This window comes from Anoplopoma fimbria, chromosome 12 (assembly GCF_027596085.1).
Source record: "Anoplopoma fimbria isolate UVic2021 breed Golden Eagle Sablefish chromosome 12, Afim_UVic_2022, whole genome shotgun sequence".
Taxonomy (NCBI): Eukaryota; Metazoa; Chordata; class Actinopteri; order Perciformes; family Anoplopomatidae; genus Anoplopoma; species Anoplopoma fimbria.
In genome coordinates this window covers 17,160,011-17,177,289 of record NC_072460.1, presented here as the reverse complement: position 1 = coordinate 17,177,289, position 17,279 = coordinate 17,160,011, and the positions used below count along the sequence as shown (strand labels likewise).

At 42.9% G+C, this 17,279-nt stretch overlaps 1 protein-coding gene across 1 annotated transcript in view; it reads right to left on the bottom strand.

Annotated features, from left to right (window-relative positions):
* The window catches only part of plxna2 (plexin A2), a 153,918-nt gene that overhangs the window by 48,044 nt on the left and 88,595 nt on the right, over window positions 1-17,279 (bottom strand). The window contains exons 7-12 of the mRNA XM_054609985.1: window positions 16,209-16,305; window positions 13,741-13,855; window positions 11,788-11,988; window positions 10,977-11,073; window positions 10,435-10,634; window positions 2,396-2,547 (exon numbers count right to left, since the gene is read on the bottom strand). Coding sequence (XP_054465960.1) covers window positions 2,396-2,547; window positions 10,435-10,634; window positions 10,977-11,073; window positions 11,788-11,988; window positions 13,741-13,855; window positions 16,209-16,305 — 862 coding nt within the window. The remainder of the gene's footprint in view (window positions 1-2,395; window positions 2,548-10,434; window positions 10,635-10,976; window positions 11,074-11,787; window positions 11,989-13,740; window positions 13,856-16,208; window positions 16,306-17,279) is intronic.

Below are 17,279 nucleotides of genomic sequence, written 5' to 3'. Positions count from 1 at the left end.
ATTACAACTACTCAGTGAGGAGCTAGGAACCACACAGACTTACTGTATGTCATCCCCACTATTCATTCAAACGTTATAACTTCCAAATACAACCAAAAGTGGATATGTAAATATCAAAAAGAAATACTAAGTCAATAGCAATTGTGCATGTATGTGTGCAATCTTGGAACCGTTCAGGTATTCGTCTGACAAAGATAGCCTCAAGGGGCAAGGGGTTCAATTTCTGGGCCTGTGGTGTATCTTCTGCTCGTTGTTTACACTCTGATTGGCAACTTAAGATATACAACACCACAGTTGGAGTTGAGAGACAACGTGTACCTCCAGATTTTTTCACAAGTAGCCTATTTACAAGCAAATTTTTTCCTATAAAAAGCTAGATCCTTGTCAGACGATTGCAGGTGGGTTCCATTTGGGCCAATATGTTCCACCACTTTTGCTCTCCAACATTGACTGTTTGCCTGCATTCAACCAAAGCCTGCTCAAACGAGATTTGGTTAAAACCACACGCACAACAAACTGTAAACAGAATGCTTCAGAAACCCAAATCTTGTCCCGTTGCCTTCACATTTCGCATACGAATGCAGTATCTGCTTATAAAGATAAGTTTGTGTGTGACATATGTATTGTAACAGCACTATAGGGCTGACAGTATGTGTGTTATATCAATGGTGCAGTGCTGATCTGTCCTCTTTCTGAGGGCAGAAGTAGGCCAAAGAAAGAATTAGGGTTAAAGGCTCCTCTGAGAGCCATGACTGTGATAGCTTGTGCGTTTTGTGTGAGTGTACATGAGCGCGTACGAGTATGCGTGTCAGCTGTACCTCAGTGTGCAGCTAAAAACTTTACACTATTCTATAACTGACTCTAAGTCAATGGAGGGAGGAGAATAACCCACAAACTGAAATTTACTAGGCTGATTATTTCGGAGCATTTGTCATCCCTAAAAAAATAGATTCCACTAGAATATTTCTATGGGAATATGTTACAGTAAGTCTGTGGGAACAACTTAAAAGTCCATAGTGGCCATGTTGTAAAATATATATATACATTTTAATATATATAGTAATTATATATAGTATTTATTTAACCTATATATAGCTGTATAGCATCCATTAAACATATATTTGAATCATTAAGGATTGCATTTTCTTCACCAATGAAGCTCAATACTGAAATATCAAACCAAATCCAAATCCATACAGATTTAGGGTAAAGCTTCTTAGTTAGCAGTATGTGGGTGATATCCTTGCCTTTCCCTTACGAGGTCTGCATCTCCCGGGGAGGTTGGACAACCATAAGGCACTGGGTTTCTTAATCTACACATGTCTGGGAGATGGGCAAGTTGTGAAGCTTGGGCAACGTTTCATTAGTTCTGGGTGAGCGGGACAGGCTTTAACGTGATGCATTCACAGCATGGGACAATTAGGGGGGTAAACACAAGTAAACACACACAGCTGTTGTGGGATTGCTGCTGACTAGAGGAGCTACAGAGAGAGAGAGAGAGCCGGGCTAGTGTGCTGCAGTGGGAGAACAGTGATGTCAGGGCCAGATTGTCTGGACCTGCTCCACACTTCATCAAGGCAGAGATGTTGGGAAGAGCAGCATTTTGTCATATATTTATCAGAGCTTGTTAGCTGTTGCACCCCATAAACCATTTCAAAACTCCAGTTTATTGAGAGTAAAAATAACCAATTTAAAGCATTGTATTATCTTATATCGCTCTGTATCAGGAGAATTGGCAAGAAATATGTATAGTTTATAAATTGAGATAATTAATAATAATTTAAACATGGCCATGCTGCATTGTGAACAATGTAAAACATGTTCTCTGTAGCACTTTGTGTGACAACAATGCATCTTAAATATATTAATAATTTGTTAAAATCTGCTTATAGCTCACAGAAATGTACATAATGCTTTATAACAACAACCAGAACACATTATAAAGCATTTGATAATGACTTATGAAGTCAAGTATCATAATACTTGCTGGTCGCTCACTGACATTTTTTTTTTGCAAGGATCATAGTTTATTATAATCCCCATACTTAAAATACATTATCACCATGTTATAACGCATTATTATGTGATTATAAATTACTCTAAGTGGTCATTGTTTGCTTTAAGTAAAGTGAAAAAAAAAAAAATCACACAAAATATTTTTTTACTTAGGTTAAAGCCCTTCAAGCAAACAACAACCACTTACAGTGAATTAGAATCACATCATAATGCAGTATTATCGAGATTATAATGCAATATAAAAATATTGCAACGCATGGTAAACATGGGATTCCCAAGGAAGTCCTTTAGTAACAAAAGGTATTTCCAAAAATCAGATTTTCACTCAGCATTTGACTAATAACAATAGTTTTTTTTCAATAATACTGCTCGTGCTTACTGTTCAGCGATGATGTAGCCATCCTCTACAGGGGAACACCTCACCCCGGCCACCTCCACGTTGCCCACCATGTCCGAGAAGGCCAGACCGAGGTTCGTGCCATGGATGGTTACCCGTGTTCCTCCCTCTGGCGGTCCAGCCACTGGGGTCACCTACAAAGCACACAGTATAAAATGAGTCGGGGAGAAACTTGGAAACGTTTTTGGTGACTGAAAAGTCATATGAACTGTTTTTTCTTCAGGTATGAACCTGTGTTGACATCATAAATGGAAACAGGTTTCCATGGATGCTCAAGGGTAAATACGCTCTTACGGTCCAGGTGGCTTTAAAAGCAATTAAGAGCACTCCCCATGCCTGCATCCACAGAACAACATGCCATGAGTCATTGTGCCAGGAGCGTGCTCTAATCACAACCCTAGCTAATGGCACATATCTAAAAACATCATCCAGACACACACAACTTTTAAAACTTCTGCACAACTCCTTCCTTTAGACTACATAATGGTAGGTCCAATACAATCTAAATCACAATTTCAACATTTAATTTAACATTCTGAATAGGCCCGTGCTCAGAAACTACCGCCGTTGCCATAGATGATAAATCTAACATGGTGCCATATTAATGCTCAGTGCAGATCACCTTCTCATAAAATACAATATGGCTACCCAGCATGACCTTGGCACAGGGTGCCACACTGCCTTCTGTGCTGCAGAGCCCTGTTGAGGCTCCTACCTGGCCACCATCCAGCCCTTTAAACAAGAGAGGAGAAGCGGAGGAGGAGGAGGAGGAAAAAGGAGGAAGAAAGACCAAGAGAGTAGACAATACGGTTTGGTGGACAGGGAAGTAAAGGAGAGATAGAGGAGACTAAGAAGGAGGAGGGCAGCAGGGAGGAGGTGACGGTCCCTTTGGTGTGTGGAGCTGCTATGTAAACAATCAATACGCTATTACTGCCCACGCAAGCAGAAGGGGAAGAAAAAACAACAGTCAGTCAGAGTTGTGCCCGCTTACTGAGCCGCAAAAACGACACGTGACGCGGACCCCTCCCAACCCCCCCGACACCCACCAGGGTTTGTGGCTTCCCTGTGGGACGCCGGCATTGTAATCTAGATTCAGTGGACATTAATTGCTCTGGATGTAAAGTAAGTGTGTCACTGCACCGCCTGAGGGGTCTGAATACATGAATCTTTTAGCACTGCTTGGGCATGCAGGGTATAGAGAGGGGGGGGGGACATAATGGCTAAATATATCCATGTCAGGCGATGGCAGCAGCTATTCGAGTAGACTTAGTGATGGTTACATAAGCAATGTAGGGGCCTGAGAGAGAACAAGAGAAGGAGGAGGGGAGATAGGGCATGTAGGAGAGTGAGCAAAAGAAGGGGAGGGAAAAAGTAGAGAGTAAAGAAAAGAGGAAGGGACAGAAAGAAAGAATGGGGCAGAGAAAACGGGGATGAGCAGCAGAGGGAATGTGGATGCCACTCTGTTCGGTCCGATCAGCCATGATGGATGACAGGTGAGGCTGGGATGGTGACAGGGCAGGAGAGTGCTGTATCTCAGATGGGGCATGCTAAAAGCTTGGGAGACCTCCTCCTTGTACTTTTGAGGCTTGAAATGGAGCTCTTCTCACGGCGGACCAAGCACAGGAAGACTCTAATCCATGCATGAAACCCATTTGACTAAGCTCCCCATTGGCAGATAGAGCCTTGATTCATCAGTGGATCATGGAGAAGAAAAAAAGAACCACTTCAAAGACTCACACCGCCAGAAGTGCTGCTCTTTGTCTCTGAGTCTGTATTTCTTACACAAACACACTGAACACTAAATCTATAAAGGAACCTCATTGTACAGGAGGCTGTGGTTTGATTGCCTGTAAACCAGATCCTGATGACCTTTGGAGACCACTGGGAACTCACTCCGGTCATGTGCTGATAATCTTTAAAAAGGATGGAGTTTGTCTCTATATTTCACTGCAGCTTCTTTGCGTCCCCTTTTCCCTCTTTTGCTTTCTGTCTTTCATCACCCCGTCTCCCCAAGGCTGGGTGACACATCCCCTCTTCCTCTAAAGCACCCGCATGCTTGTTTTGTCTTAACATACAGACTTTCGTAAGGGAAGCGGAAGATGAAGCCTCATTGGACATGCATTGCGCACCCTCCCGCCTTCACTGCTCCCCCGTTCCCACCCAGTGCTGCCATGCCACGCTCTCTGTGTAATCCTTTTAAGAGCATTGCTGCTGCCCGCCTGGCATTGTCACACTGTCAATAGAGGGTAATTCCCAACAAACAGCCGGGCGGCTTGCACATCGCACTCTCCGCTCTCCCACTCTTGTGCTTTCTGTTGCATGATCTTTTTTTTCTGCAGCTCCAGGGGATCAGAGTAGTGGCCACTTAACCACCACTACTTCCTTTAGCCCTTCTGCAGGATTTGGCAACAACCACAGAAAGACGTAAAAAAGGGACGAGATGACCTAAATTGAGATGAGAGGGGCGAAAGAACACGGCTCCTTTGAGTAGATAATCTGCTAGTTTGTGCAAAAGAAAAAACTATGGGGACGGAGGGAAATGTCCGTCATCGAGAAGTGCCTGGGGGTATCTGCCAGTGTGGTGTTGACTTATTCAGCTGTAATGGTGGGGAAAGTTGTGCTGATGCAGCCGAGGCTAAACTCAATACATACAGCAGAGAGCAATACTGCTGCCTTCAGGCGATGCAAGCCTAGCATGTCACTGTAACGGCAGCAGCTGACAGAGCTGAATGGCACTCCCCGAGACAATTCACAGCTAATAATGTTTAATCACCCCATCTTCTGTGAAAATATACAAGTTCAGCATTCTTGCTGTAAAATCTGGATTAGCATTTTAAACACTTTAAGGCGAGTTAGATTTAAGACTTTTTTGGGACTCTTTTAATGCCACTCGAAATGAAATTAAGACCAACTTTACAATAACCAAAATCAAAGAGATAAAAGCCAGAAACAAAATATGAGTGTTGTTAGTTGCTCTATCCTGATTTGGTGATGTTCCATTTCAAGACTTTATATTGCAATGTCAGAAAAAAAAGATGTCTTTTTAGACATTTTTAAGACTTTTAAAAGATTGATTTGAGACATTTCAATACCAATTAGGGCAGCTTTTTTTTATGCTTTTTAAGGATCTGCCTGAACCACGTTTAATCTACATATGTATTACAACGGGATCCTTGAACCTCTGGGATGTAGATTCCATAGTTGGATATTTTGCTCCTGAAATGAAACAGCCCTGGATAAAATTTAGGAGCTTCTGACTAATCTCTTTGTCTTTTGGACTCTGCTCTGAGTAATTCCAGCATGTCACATTTAATTGTGAGTAGCATTTAATGGGCTTGATAAAAACCCCACTGATCACTTGTTCCCTAACAAACTACATCCTAAATACTTTATGGGGTCTTAAATGTCTTGTAGTCAGCCAAGAGATACGGGGCGTGATGAAAAGGATTTTTTTTGTGTGTAGAGAGCAGACAGAATGATAGGGTAACGGGTCTGTTTGTGGATGACCGAGCTTTCCTCAGTGTGTATACATGTGCTGTGTGTTTGGAAAAAATAAAAAACACTTTAACTTATTGCAAGGTGTAGATATGTGTTGGCATTATACTGCACATGTTGTAACAGACTTTACTGTGCAACATGTTCTTCCTTCTATTGGCTGCTTTAATGAGAGGTAGCACACATACAGTACTGCTGCTCTCTCAGGGTTACAGCAGAGAGGAGAGTTCAGTTAATACGATGATGCTGACCGACAGGCCCACCATCCCTGTGGTGTTCAAAATATCAACAATAAGCTTGCATACACCGCGCGGGAATGCTGCTTTTGTTCTGTCCTAAGGCAACAGCTAGATGTTTATATTCACTGGCAGCGGGTGGCAGGGAAGCCTCTATACTATAATGTAAACTCGTACAGAAGCCACGGCCAAAGCCTATTGAGAAGATGCCTTTCATGTGCCCATCCAACTCCCAGCTTCATTTGATGTCGTTCCCTCTGCTGTTAGCAGGGGCTTACATCTCTTCAATATTAATGGCCCATGGTGGGAGGCACCATGGCACTTAATAGAAACATTAATTATTCAAAGGGCCTATCTTGTGGTAGGCACATATACTAATGTGCCAGTATGTATACAAATCAGCTCATGATGGGGGCTTTGGTGCATACAATCAAAACCAAATTTATTAATAAATTCAGCTCACCAGGGAGACGTCTGCTTCTTAAAGAAACTGTAATCACTGAGAGACGGAGGGGGGTAGGGGGGCGCGGCACAAACGAACGCCGACTTCACCGCCAGTGAACAGGAGGAATATGTGTGTGTATCGGAAGTACGTGCTTGTGTGAATCATCTAAATTAATGCAGAGTTGGTTTTGGCACCCAGCGTTGTAAACAGACTTGAATTAAGACAGCCCACAGGGGCTCCACCCCCCACAAACCCCCACTTCCCCTCGGTTCTTCCCACCTTTTCTCGGTTCAGTTCCCCTTCTCTGTCCTTTGTTCTCTCCGTTGCCTCACTTAGCCCCGAACAAACCAAACTCTCCTTGCGCTCATTCACAGTTTTAACATTACCCGGACTTAAAGGAAAGAGTCATCACCGCAACACTCTGACTGTGTTATGAATCATGAGTGAGGAATTATTTTACAATATTTCTTTGTAAATAACTTAATACATAATTTTTTGAATACCCTCTTTTCTCTGTATGCATTTTGACAGCTCCCCCTGCAACATTAAACTTGTTGCATCGATCTTTGGCTTACACACTGTATGCAGTTGGAAAAAAGTTTCGCCAATAAGTATTTTGTTTCCCCACACAAGCTGCAATCTCTGACTCGCAATATAACGCCTTGCGGCTACTGTAGGTGGCCAAATGGTGCGTCGATGCCTTCGATATATGATGGATTTCTGCCTGACCGTTGAGCATGAGCGAGTCCGTAAGCCCTAACTGTGATTCTGACAAACTGACACATGAACCTGATGTTCTCTGTATACATTTGTGGAAATATCTTGCGGTGATGTCTTGTCAGCTGAAACAGGCCAGGAGTAATGATCGATGCACCATTGGACAACAGATGGATCCAATAATCAGAGGTAAACAGCACCTAAAGCTGCTTAATGTTTAAGTGTACTTTTCTCTGTATTGCTCGTTTCATACTTCTGCTTTGCGCCTCAATATGTGATGGGCCAAAGCACCTGCATCATAGATGGACATTTTACTTCAATTGGGCATTTCCTTGTCCTCAATTATAGAAAAAAAACACCATCACATACTGTCCCCGCAGTGTAAAAATGTAAAGCTTTGGCTGTTAATCTCCCATTTTTCCCCCTTAATGCTTGCAGAGAGACAGATGAAGGTCTGGGCAAGGGGCAATCACATATTGTGATCATAACGCTAATGAAAACACTGAGGGGGATGTGGTAAATTGCTCTGGATGGCAATGAGCATGTGCCATACAATGTAAAACGGAAAGAATAATGGACTACATGAAAGCCTTATGTAATTCAACAGGATCAGTCAGAGATAGTGATACACATACATGGGAGGGAGGTAGACAAAAAACAGATGGGGACAGGGATGGAGAGGCAGAGTTTAAAAACGTCTTTTATCTTTTTCTGTCTTAATCTGCATATCGTATAGCAAATCAATTAACCAAGTCGTTAATTTCCCTTTTTTAATTGGCTGGAGTTAGATGGTAGTGTGTGCGGTGGAGGAATGAGAGGCCAAATGAATCAATGTGGAGGTAGAAGGGTCTGGTGGGTTAACCACAATGCACTGGTGCGTTACCAAGCCTAATTAAATTGTATGTGCTCCTGGCCTGACTCCCTCTGCGACAGCTAACCCACCAGGAGGGATGAGAGCGTGGCCTGAGGAAGCAAAGGCCTACTTAAGGGGAAACAAATAAGCACTTCCAGGTCATGACATCATGGTCATGGGGTTGCTGAGGTGGAGGACATCCAACCGTTGACGTTGTTGATTGCAATGTCTGAGAACAATCAGACGTTGTTGATTGCAATGTCTGAGAACAATCAGAGTGTGCATGGAAAAACAAAAGGAGAATCACACATACATCACCTTGTTGTCTTTAAGACTAGTAAGATATTAAAAATACCTATTACTGTTATCGAGCTACGAAGTGGTTGTTTTTCTTTTGTTTGTGTGATTGTTTTATATGGTTCATTTTTTTTTTTTTACTTTGGTGCCAAAGTTACTTTCAAAGAGCTTGAATAACCTTGTGAGATGACAAAAGACATTAAAATCTATCAGCAGGCATCTGTGCATACTGCAGAAAGAGAAGGCAGATGTCAAGGAGACTGGCCTATAAAACTGAATATATACAGTGTGTGTGTGTGTGTGTGTGTGTGTGTGTGTGTGTGTGTGTGTGTGTGTGTGTGTGTGTGTGTGTGTGTGTGTGTGTGTGTGTCTGAGTGTGTGTGTATGTCAGGGTCTTTGCCCTTGGATAAACCCCGAAGGGGAGAAGAACTCTAACATGAATGTGCACCTGAGAGCATAACACATACAGCCATACAGGTATGTACTAGGGCTGCATAATAATCAAGTATTAATCGCAATTACAATTTTGGCTTCCTACAATTAAATGAAAATGATCGACTGTGATATTGACATTTAAAATACGTGTTCCGCTTGAAGAAGCTCTGCTGCATATCAACTGAAGCGCTTCCTTAACTATAAGCAAGCCACCAGAGGGAGATTGAGATGTTTTGGCTTCACTTTTGGGGAGCTGTCACGCCGTTGCGCGCACATCCTTCCTGGAACTGCAGTCCAGCGTAGAGGAGTAATATACTGTACATTACACTGAATTCAGGTGAAGAAGAACCTTATTTTGAGTCTTATTTTGATGCAAAGATTTGAACATTAGCAGGAATGTAGCACAACATGGAAGCAAAAGCAGCTTATTTATGTGTAATAGTGCAATAAAAACATTTTGTCCCTAAAAACAATGAATAATCGTGATAAATAATCATGATCTCAACATTGATAATTTAAGTTTGATTGTCCATTTGGACATAGTCGCACAGCCCCACACAATCGCACACATAAACGTGGTGGAGCAGGTGCTTCTTTTCGTTTGTTGTTTTCAAAAACAAACAAATGCTCTCAATTAGAGAAAGAGATACAAAAAGACGAGACACAAAGACACCGGATATTGACAAATCTGCAGGCATGAGGTGGGCCCAGCCCCCTAGGGAGCTTCTTCAAGGCTTATTCTCATTCATCCTGGGTCTACAGGAAAACAGAGCAGAGTGGCATAGCGGCTTCTCATTCTATACCTCTCAATGCAATTCAGACACTTCATTGTTGAGAGTCCTACCGCCTCTTAAAGAACACAATTTGTTCAATTTTTTAAAAAAATGTAGCAAACTAGGACCAAGCGTAATCTGACTTTACGGCAGGTTAGTGATGTGCCCCAAAATATACGGAGCAAGTCTAGCTATGGAATATCATCCCCACTGTGTCTTATCAAGCTGTTACAAGCTTTTTCATTTTAAATATAGTCTGACAGTTTCAGGGCCCTTACAGACAAGGGGTGTGACGAATAAATTACATGAAAATGAGAAATGCTCGCCTTTTAATATTACATGTCTAGGGCTTTAATTGTGAAAGGTAAGAACAGTGGGAGTGGATCTGGTCAGTGCTGCCTTTATCGACTTGAAAGGATTAATAAAATGTTCCTGTCTTGGTTCAGACTTCCAAGGCACTGTGTTGTTGTTTCATAAATATAGTTTCGCATAAGGTTATTAGTTGATGCCTCTGAAAATAAGGAATTGTCGCTTTTTAGCCACGTAATATTTGCACTCTGTGAAAAAGCATTAATGACTAAAACAACAGTTTAAAATCTATATTTTTACGTGCTAATTAATAACAAATAAACACATCCACCACTTAAAGGCTTTCAGCCTCGTGATCCTCTATGAAGAACGAGAAAGTGGCAGCTGATTATTGCACATCGATTGGAGCTGGATGTGTGTGGGCAGGCAGGAAGGACAGACAGAGGATTATGGGTACTGACCTCAGCGATGCGTGGGTTGGTGCACTTGACATTCTTGGTGGACAGGTTTAGCCAGCGGGTGGTGTAAGGATTGATGGGAGGGCAGTGGTGCCGCAGAGTACACCTTCCTTCCCCACTGCACCAGCCGCACTGGAACTTCCTCTCCGCCTTCAGACACGTGCCACAGCTGTCACGCTGGGCTGCACACTTGTACAGGTGCACTGTGGGATACAGGAGGCAGAATGGATACGCAGTGAACACACAACAAAATGAGAAGCTTACATAACTCTTACGAGAGAGTTTTTTAGTTGAAGGAAACATAAAGTCTGTCTGCTGTGAGTGAAATATCACAACAGGTTATGTCTTCTTTCTTTTATCCCCAATAATACATATTTTAATATACACCATGTGATTACCACGTACATATGTACACACTCTAACTTTAAAGTGTTGCAAAGAAAAGACGAAACGTTAATACAGAGAGAGATAAAATGTAGAGTGTTAGTTTTCCATCTTCATCCTGTCTGCCTGCACATGTAGACAGCAGCATCTTTTGTTCTTACCTTGGATATCCTCCGGGTTATCAATAATGAAGTTGCCGTTCCACACCACCGAGAAATCCACAGGCAGCTCACTGATTTTCATCCCCTCGTACAGATACTAGAGGCCAAGGATGGAGGCGAGAAAAAGACAGAGAGATGGGTTGAAGGTGGAACAGAGACAACAAAATAAATAGAGGAGGAATTTGAATTCCCATGAGCCCTTGTAGATGCAGCGCTATGCTGTCCCAATGTTACCCCAAGGTTTCATCATCAGAGAGCTGACAAAGTGAGAAGCCAGGAGGAACTGGACAGCCGAGCAGAAGCTTGAGCTTCCCTCCTGGCCTTTGGAGACGCTGTCCTTAACTGCCTCCTGTGCCCTTAATTCCAGCCTGACTATCTTTGTGCATGGGAGTGTAGAGAGTGTGTGTGTGTGTGTGTGTAGAGAGAGAGAGAGAGAGAGAGAGAGAGAGAGAGAGAGAGAGGTGTATGTCTGTGGTTCCTAATGTGTATGTCCATGGTTCCTCTGGGAATATATTGCAGAAGTCTGTGCATGCTTGACAGGAGGGCAGAGCCAGGCTGCAGCCTTCTCCAGTGTAATTACTACCGTGGCTGCATCTAGTGTGTCTGCTCTGGAATGACATGGCACATGTACACAAATACACACACACACACACACACACACAGGCAATGTGGTTTTCAACAGGAAGTGAAAAACCCTTTATAATTACCAATGTGCAATACATTCCTCAGCATACTGACTGTGTAAAACCTTCAAGTAGAAAATCAAGCGTCACCATTCTGGCACACTATGGGTAAGCTTCACCAAACCTACCGAGCTGTTCTGGCACTGCACGCTGGAGCTGTTGAAGCGGAGGGCGGTGACCCGGTGGCTGACCCCCTGGATGTGGAGGACGCACTCGTAGCCTCGCTGACCGGACTGGGGCTGGGGAAGGTTCCTCGCCTTCAGGGTGATGGGCTTCACCTCCCCCGCTGGGATCAGAATCTCCTCAGAGCGCACCAGTTGGGGACAGTCCTGGAGGTAACGAGAACAGCGAAGGGAGCACACGTCAGCGCCGACTAGTGGAGAAACGGTCCGTAGATGAACCGCAGATTAATGACATAGTTTAACTATCATAGTGTGAAATAAAGTTTTGGACCAATATACGGTAATTATATGGGACCGGAAGATGCTAACTTGTCTCCGATACCTTATAGTGCTAAACTGTGAAAACTTGTTATTATTTTTTTTTAAATCGGTAGGAGGAAGGCTAGTTACGTTGGAAGTACAGGAGCTAACAATTAACGTACAAAATTTCCTTTGAGTTCCATCGTGATGAGTTCAGGTTTCTTCAGTAAAAATTTGTATAAGGCGAAGGTAAATTCCAACATTAATGTTAACGATATGTTTTACTTAAATATCGTTGTTTGAAGGAGACACTTTCATTTCTAAAACAAATATACTAAGCAGCTTATAAAACATAATTTGAGTTTCTAATGCAAGGATTTTTCTATCAATAAAAATACAATATTTTATTTCCTAATCATTTGAAATATGTGTTATTATGCAAATGAGCACCAGAAGGAAATGATTTTCCAATGATATTGGAGAAAAGAAATTGCCTGGAGCCTTGCATGCAAGCATCTATAACAAAACAAAAACACATCAAAACGATCTGTATCGACTGAAAGTTATATTTGCCCCTTTTTTTCTGCTGATCCAATCCATGACTAAAAACTGCGATACGAACTGAACTATGAGTGTTCAGTAATCTGTTGTGCAAACAAAACAGAAGAAAAAAAAAATGGTGCCTTTTCTTGGTATTAAGATAAGTATGAAGTACGGTGAGTGCAGCTCAAATGGAATTTCATCTTCAGTTAGAACTTAAAAGTGACCCCTGTCACCTTGGAGAGCTCTGAGCTGTTGTCCAAGCGATCAACAACCCATTATCAAGAGTGGAGTTTTGAAACGGCTAAATTGGCGAAGAGAATGATCAAACTAGTGCTCAGTGGTTTACAGTGTAAGGCAGCAATTCCAAGGTCAACTATGTTAACAGTGTGATGTGAAAGCAACATTTGAAAACTATCACAGCAGCCTGGTCTTGGTGGCCTTTTGCTTTTCACATTCATACATCTTGATTCTTCTTAGATCATAGATATGAAATCATATATTGATCCCATACCAACACTTTTGCTATATGTTATTAGCGATAATAGATGTAGAGAGGAAGGCCGGCCTTTATTGATAAAGAATTGAAAGACTTCAGGAATGACCTGTAATTGACCACCAAAAGGAGTAATACAAAATGTTTTTCTCCTAAAGTACAGGTAAGTTGGTTAAAAGCAATACAAAGAAAAACAAATATAAAAGCCCCCAGCAATGTCCTAAGTACTATCTATGTGCATAGCCAGAGATGCATGGAACCATACACACTGGCATAAATCAAGCACTTTGTATCTATCGCACATGACTGACTGGGTCAGAGTGACCCTGTGTCATTGTTAAGACACGCTAAGCTCAATAACTCCAGAGATAATAGAGTGTTAATTGCCACTACAAAGAACAAAAGCTCTGAACGAGAAATGCCAATTCGGAAATAGAAGAGCTTAGATGGCTTTTTTTTTTCTGAAGATATGCCCTAAGGCTGACACAGAGCTGGAACACAGAGCGGGATGCAGGCAGGAGGGGGGGTAAGTGCAGCAGAGAGGAAGAGGAAGAGAGAGAGAGTGCTAGAAAAACAGTTTAAATGCATGTGCGTGCGCTCGTGCACATGTGTGCTCCACCAACCTCAGAGGCGTTGACTCGTCCCTCCTGGAACGAGCAGCTGGATGGGTCATGGGTACACAAGTTGCGGTACTTGCACCAGTGGCAGCGGAAGGCGCTGTTCACACAAGACAGACACCTGCATAGACACACACACACACACACAAAAGAAGAGAGTCAGAAAAACACAGTGCAGTTAAGGAGGCAAGTGCTGCTGAGGAAATGAGTTCAGATCCCAAGTGGGCACCTGCTGTTGTATTGCCCTTGTGTTTGGCACTGCACAAAATACTGTAGCTGCTGGGCCAAGTTCTCCCCTGCACATATTTTCTACTGCCATATATTAATCCTGCGTATCATGTGCAAATGGTGGGCCGCATATTAGCCCTTGTGGCCTGAATCACATGGAGAAAGAAAGACGAGAGAGTGGAGGAACGTTGGGTAATGAGGACAAATAAGACATCGGCGCAGCTTGATCCTGCAATTACCATTAGCCCTGCATTGTTGGAGTGTCGCTATTATTTCCAGCTGTTAAGTGTGTGCTTGTGTGTGAGCAATTTTGCATTTACCATATGTAAGTGTGTGTATATGTGTCACTAAAAGGGGAACATACTGTACTGCAAGCGGCGGTGGTAGAAGTAATCAGATCCAGAAGACTAACGAACAGATTCTACCCCAAGTGGCCATCGCTACACTGAACTCTGCACTAAAAGACATTATTTATTTATTTAGTAAAAAACCTGCATTCAGGCTTGCGTATTATTGATCTCAGAATCCTAATTCAGTACAGCATCTGAGTATATATATTTTCAAACACGATGTACTAGTAGAGGTACCTCTACTAAATACTCACTACCAAATAAGGGCAAGCCACCTGTAGTCTGATGGCACGGCCGTGATGCTTGTTGTTGAATATGTAGTAAACATTCATATTCTTATTCAATTTGGAAAGAAAAAAAATGAGTATTTTTTATTTAGTCTATAATTTTACCAAAACCGTATCATCATGGAAGCTTATGTGACGGAATGAACATGAAAAAGCTGGAATCATCGCTTTTAAGCTACATGTGGGATTGGACAACAACCGTGGTCTGATCAGCACATCCACTTCCACTGCTGTTGTATCAGATAGGATCTGTAAAAATGACGTCTGGTGATCGGATTAGAGTAGCAGTCAATATACAGGACAAGGGGAAGGGTCTGTTTGGGACAAACCAATTTATCCCTATGTAGGGGACGTCCTAGCTAACACAGGACAATTGGAATTCCTGTGTAGTGGTTACTACATGGATGAATGGATGGAGAGATGAGCAAATACAAGCATGGACAAGCCTTGAGGCTACAAGACATGATTCTCTCTCTATGTTGCCATGGCAAAGACTTTCAATTGATTTTGAATTTACTACGCCACGTATTCACAGTTGTTCGGAGAGCGTATTGTAATCACACTCGGCTCTCCCCCTCTCACTTTCTTTCTCTGAAATACGGTTGAGTTATGCATACATACTTATTGTTAAATATTCATCCATGCAAAAGCATGGGAGGGATCTCTGGCAAGCACACAGAATAGGGCTGATTCACCTTCTGGCAGATAGAGTGTACAGTACGTGTGTGAGAGGGAGAGAAAAAGAGCGGCTGGCCTTTTCAAGTGTATCTATCTTTCTTTGTGTGTTTGAGTGTGTGTGTGTGTGTGTGTGTGTGTGTGTGTGTGTGTGTGTGTGTGTGTGTGTGTGTGTGTGTGTGTGTGTTTGAGTGTGTGTGTGTGTGATTGTGTTAGTGTAGGGCTGTGCGCGCAAGTATGTTTGTCATCGCCCATTAACTGAGCTGATGTGAGAGCTGGTAATTGCTTTCTGTGCTACTCAGACAGGGTTCTCAGACAGCAGACAACCGTATGAAGTTGTAGGGCAGTGTGAGAGCGAGAGATGCAGATTAACAAAGGAGACAGTGGCTACAGCATTTTGCTTTAATGTCGAGGGGATAGTGAAAGGGTAATATGACATGCTACCCCTGTCGGCGTCACTGCTGTGATATCCATAGCAAGGACTCTGGATCAGGCACAAACAGAATCTGCCACACGGAAAATGAAGCGAGCAATTGCAAAGGCACTGCCGACAGTGAGATCTCCGATCCCGGGACTCAATTCAACATCACTCAATCAGGGACAGGCCTAGCATGAAAACGGGCATGAAATCCCTCCTGATGACCTGTTAGGCAGAGAGCTTTGTGTTTTGTACCGCAGCGTGTCTGAGAAGAAGGCTTCATTAGTGCAACAGCAGAGAAACTTCCTGTGACTGTGCTCAGGGAGCAGTCAGCTATCACATTACATTAGTCTTTACAGTGGTTTATTTTTAGGGGGGGGACTGGGGCCGGCTAAGGACGAGGACAAATTGTAACTAATTCCCAGAGCATTGATCCTGCGGTTTTTGGGCAGCAGGTCTGGGGCATTGTTTTGGTAAATGAAAAGAGAATGAATGGGCTCTGAAAGAGATACTCACAGTTGGTGGACGCTGCAGTTGTAAAACTTGACCTCTGTGCTGATGAGCATCTGACCAGTCTCCTTAGAGTTGAGCCTCAGCTCAACGCCGGACCAATCTGAAAGAGAGGAGACAAGAGATGAACTTGTACTGTATACTCATGCATTATCTATCTTTGCATTTTCTTTTGCAAATGATGGACAGGCAGTTCGGTATGGCGTCATCAGTGATTTAAGCGTTGTACCGGACTGTTGGTGGAGAGGGAGGTCAGCCAGAAGGCAAAGCTCTCGATTACCCAGTCCATCTACGTTCAAACCCTCATCTATGGTCATTTGGGTGGTGAAATAATTTGATTGCAGATAAAAGTGGCTTATTGAGCTTCCTTTGTAAGGTATCTGGGTTTTGGAGATGGCTGAGGAGCTCAGACATCTGGAGATGGCTCGAAGTAGAGCCGCTGCCCCTTTGAGTCAAAATGGGTTAGCTGACGTTGTTTCCTGGACTGGTTTTCTGGGCACATCAAACTGATAAGAGGGAACTCCCTCGGGCTACTGCAGGAAGGACTGGAAAACGTTACTGGGCAGATGGATTGTCTTGAATATGTTGCTAAATCCCCCCCGCACCCACGACCCAGCCTTTAGATAAGCAGGAGGATAATGGATGGATGGATTATTTTAGTTTAATTGTGAACAGCAGACATCATTGCATCTTATGTTAATCAGTTACAAGGTAAGTATACAAGATATATAGAAAGGTAGAACTTATTGAATGGTATTGCTGGTATGGCATATATGCAAGCCAGTTCTGTCGCCTTACATCTGATCAAATGTTGTTTTCCTACATTTTGCTGGACTGAGTTATGGCCGTGCTTCTGTTCTCTGTAAAAACAACCTCTTTATCTCTCCCAACAATAATACAGACTCCATATGTGTGTGTGTGTGTGTGTGTGTGTGTGTGTGTGTGTGTGTGTGTGTGTGTGTGTGTGTGTGTGTGTGTGTGTGTGTGTGTGTGTGTGTATTTCAGATGACATTCAGTGTGTAGGAGGCTTGAATGACCCTCTGTGCCCTATTCTCTCTACAGCACCTGTTGGGAATC